This window comes from Pseudomyrmex gracilis, unplaced genomic scaffold (assembly GCF_002006095.1).
Source record: "Pseudomyrmex gracilis isolate BER0280 unplaced genomic scaffold, ASM200609v1 scaffold_3827, whole genome shotgun sequence".
Taxonomy (NCBI): Eukaryota; Metazoa; Arthropoda; class Insecta; order Hymenoptera; family Formicidae; genus Pseudomyrmex; species Pseudomyrmex gracilis.
The window spans coordinates 1896-3749 of record NW_018024411.1 but is presented as its reverse complement, the minus strand read 5'-3'; the positions used below and the strand labels follow the sequence as shown (position 1 = coordinate 3749).

The following is a 1854-nucleotide window of genomic DNA, read 5'->3' as shown; positions in this document are numbered from 1 at the left end:
CCACGATAATCGAAAAAAACAGTCAGCATAACCTTGATTTTTGAGCGACTTTGGCGTGGTTTTTTCGGTCTCGGCTCACCTTTGGCACGATATTTACTCGATTGGTCGGTTGTTTCGGGATCGTAAGCGTAGATCCAATTCTCATCTCCAGTGATAATGCATTTTGTCTTGTCAATGTAGTCGGAAAGCATTGCTTCACACACTTCAACGCGGCGCCTTTTTTCCAAAAAATTCAATGATTTTGGTACCAGTCGAGATTTAACGCGTTTGAGAGCCAACACATCCTTCAACATGGAATTGACCGAGCCTTTTGATATGCCAATCTCATCAGAAAGGTCTCTAATGGTTAAACAACGGTTTTCCAACACCAAATCTTTAATTTTTTGGACGTAAGCTTCGTCGGTTGCGGTTGATGGTCGCCCAGAACGCTCCTCGTCTTCAACACGTTCTCGACCTTCATGGAAGTCTTTGTACCACTTGTAAACATTTTTTTTTGACATAACCGTATCGCCAAAGGCATTCTGCAGCATCCGCAACGATTCTGCAGCAGAAATTTGATTCCGCAAACAAAATTTAATGCAAATTCTTTGCTCAACAAATGTAGACATGGCAAAAAACGAGAAATTCACTTTTAGCAGCTCACAAAACAATGCGTATCTCAAACACTAATGGATATTTTGACGTGTTACTTTTCTTGGATGTCAAAGACAGTCCTACCAACCTAAAAAAAATTTTATTCCTCCAAATCCGTGCGCGCGGGAGATTTAAAATGCAATGTCACCTTACTTTTTGGACACAGTAGTATATAACACGTTATACATGGATTTAAGCAAGCGTTTGTTTACTGTTTTAATAATTGAATCGTTTACCGTGTAAACGCCGTTTGATAATCGTTTGTTAATATATTGAGAATTTTTGTATTAAGCTATTTTTATTTACAGTACAATACGGCGGCGGAGCTGTAAGTGTTGTTGCGCAGGAAAGTAATAGCGAGCAGGGCGGCACCAACAAGCGCAGCAAGAGTAATGACTATGACGACATCACCAACACCGGCAAGCGTTACATTGGTAGCGTTGTCCGCGTTGTTGTGGTGTGCCGTTGTGCGAATCGGAAGAGGTATAATTACTTTGATGCAAGCAATGCAAAACAATGTTTTACGGACGTAAGTATCTTGAGCATCACGGAGCCGGAAAATCGTACGGAAATGGCCGGGCAAGCGTGTGAAGCGCCTTGCAATTTTGTGACGATTGCGGGCGTTTGTACAGAACAGCGGGTGCGGGATACGAATGCGACGTCGTGTTTTGTGAGTTAGCGTCAAGATATGAACCATCTTTGTTATATTCGACCTCTCGCACGCGAAGATTTCACCGGCAAATAGAAAAACGTGCGCGTCGCATTTATGGTCTACGGTTTCAAGACCCGACAGGACAAGACGCTCGAAGGTACAGCGTCTGTAAAAATTCATGTGCTCACTCTTTGCGTTGCACAACAATTTTGCGTCATGTGCGCAAATGAGAACGACATGACGGTATGTTGCCGGTGGTGCGCAAATTCGTGTTCCGCGAAGATCCGGTGAAGCAATTTGTCAATTTCGTGACAAGAACGACAAAATGTTTCAAGCAGATTATCTGCATTGCGCACAACGCCAAAGCGGTCGACGTGCAGTTCATCCTTTGCTACACGGAAAAACGTGCTGATTTAGATCCACGAGTAATATTAACCGGGACAAAGATTATCGTATTAATGGCCGGGCGTACGAAATTGGGTGACACTCTATTGACCACAGTACGATTCGACACCGCTCGATTCGACACAGATTTATTCGACACCAAATTATTCGACACCGTACGATTC

At 43.3% G+C, this 1854-nt stretch overlaps 1 protein-coding gene across 1 annotated transcript; it reads right to left on the bottom strand.

Annotated features, from left to right (window-relative positions):
- Window positions 1-79: 79 nt before the first annotated feature.
- On the bottom strand, window positions 80-530 carry LOC109863257 (putative uncharacterized protein FLJ37770; the record flags this gene model as incomplete). Its single annotated transcript, XM_020443492.1, has 1 exon — window positions 80-530. A coding segment is annotated over exon 1 (451 nt), but the record flags the coding sequence as incomplete, so codon positions are not given.
- Between the last annotated feature and the right edge of the window lie 1324 nt (window positions 531-1854).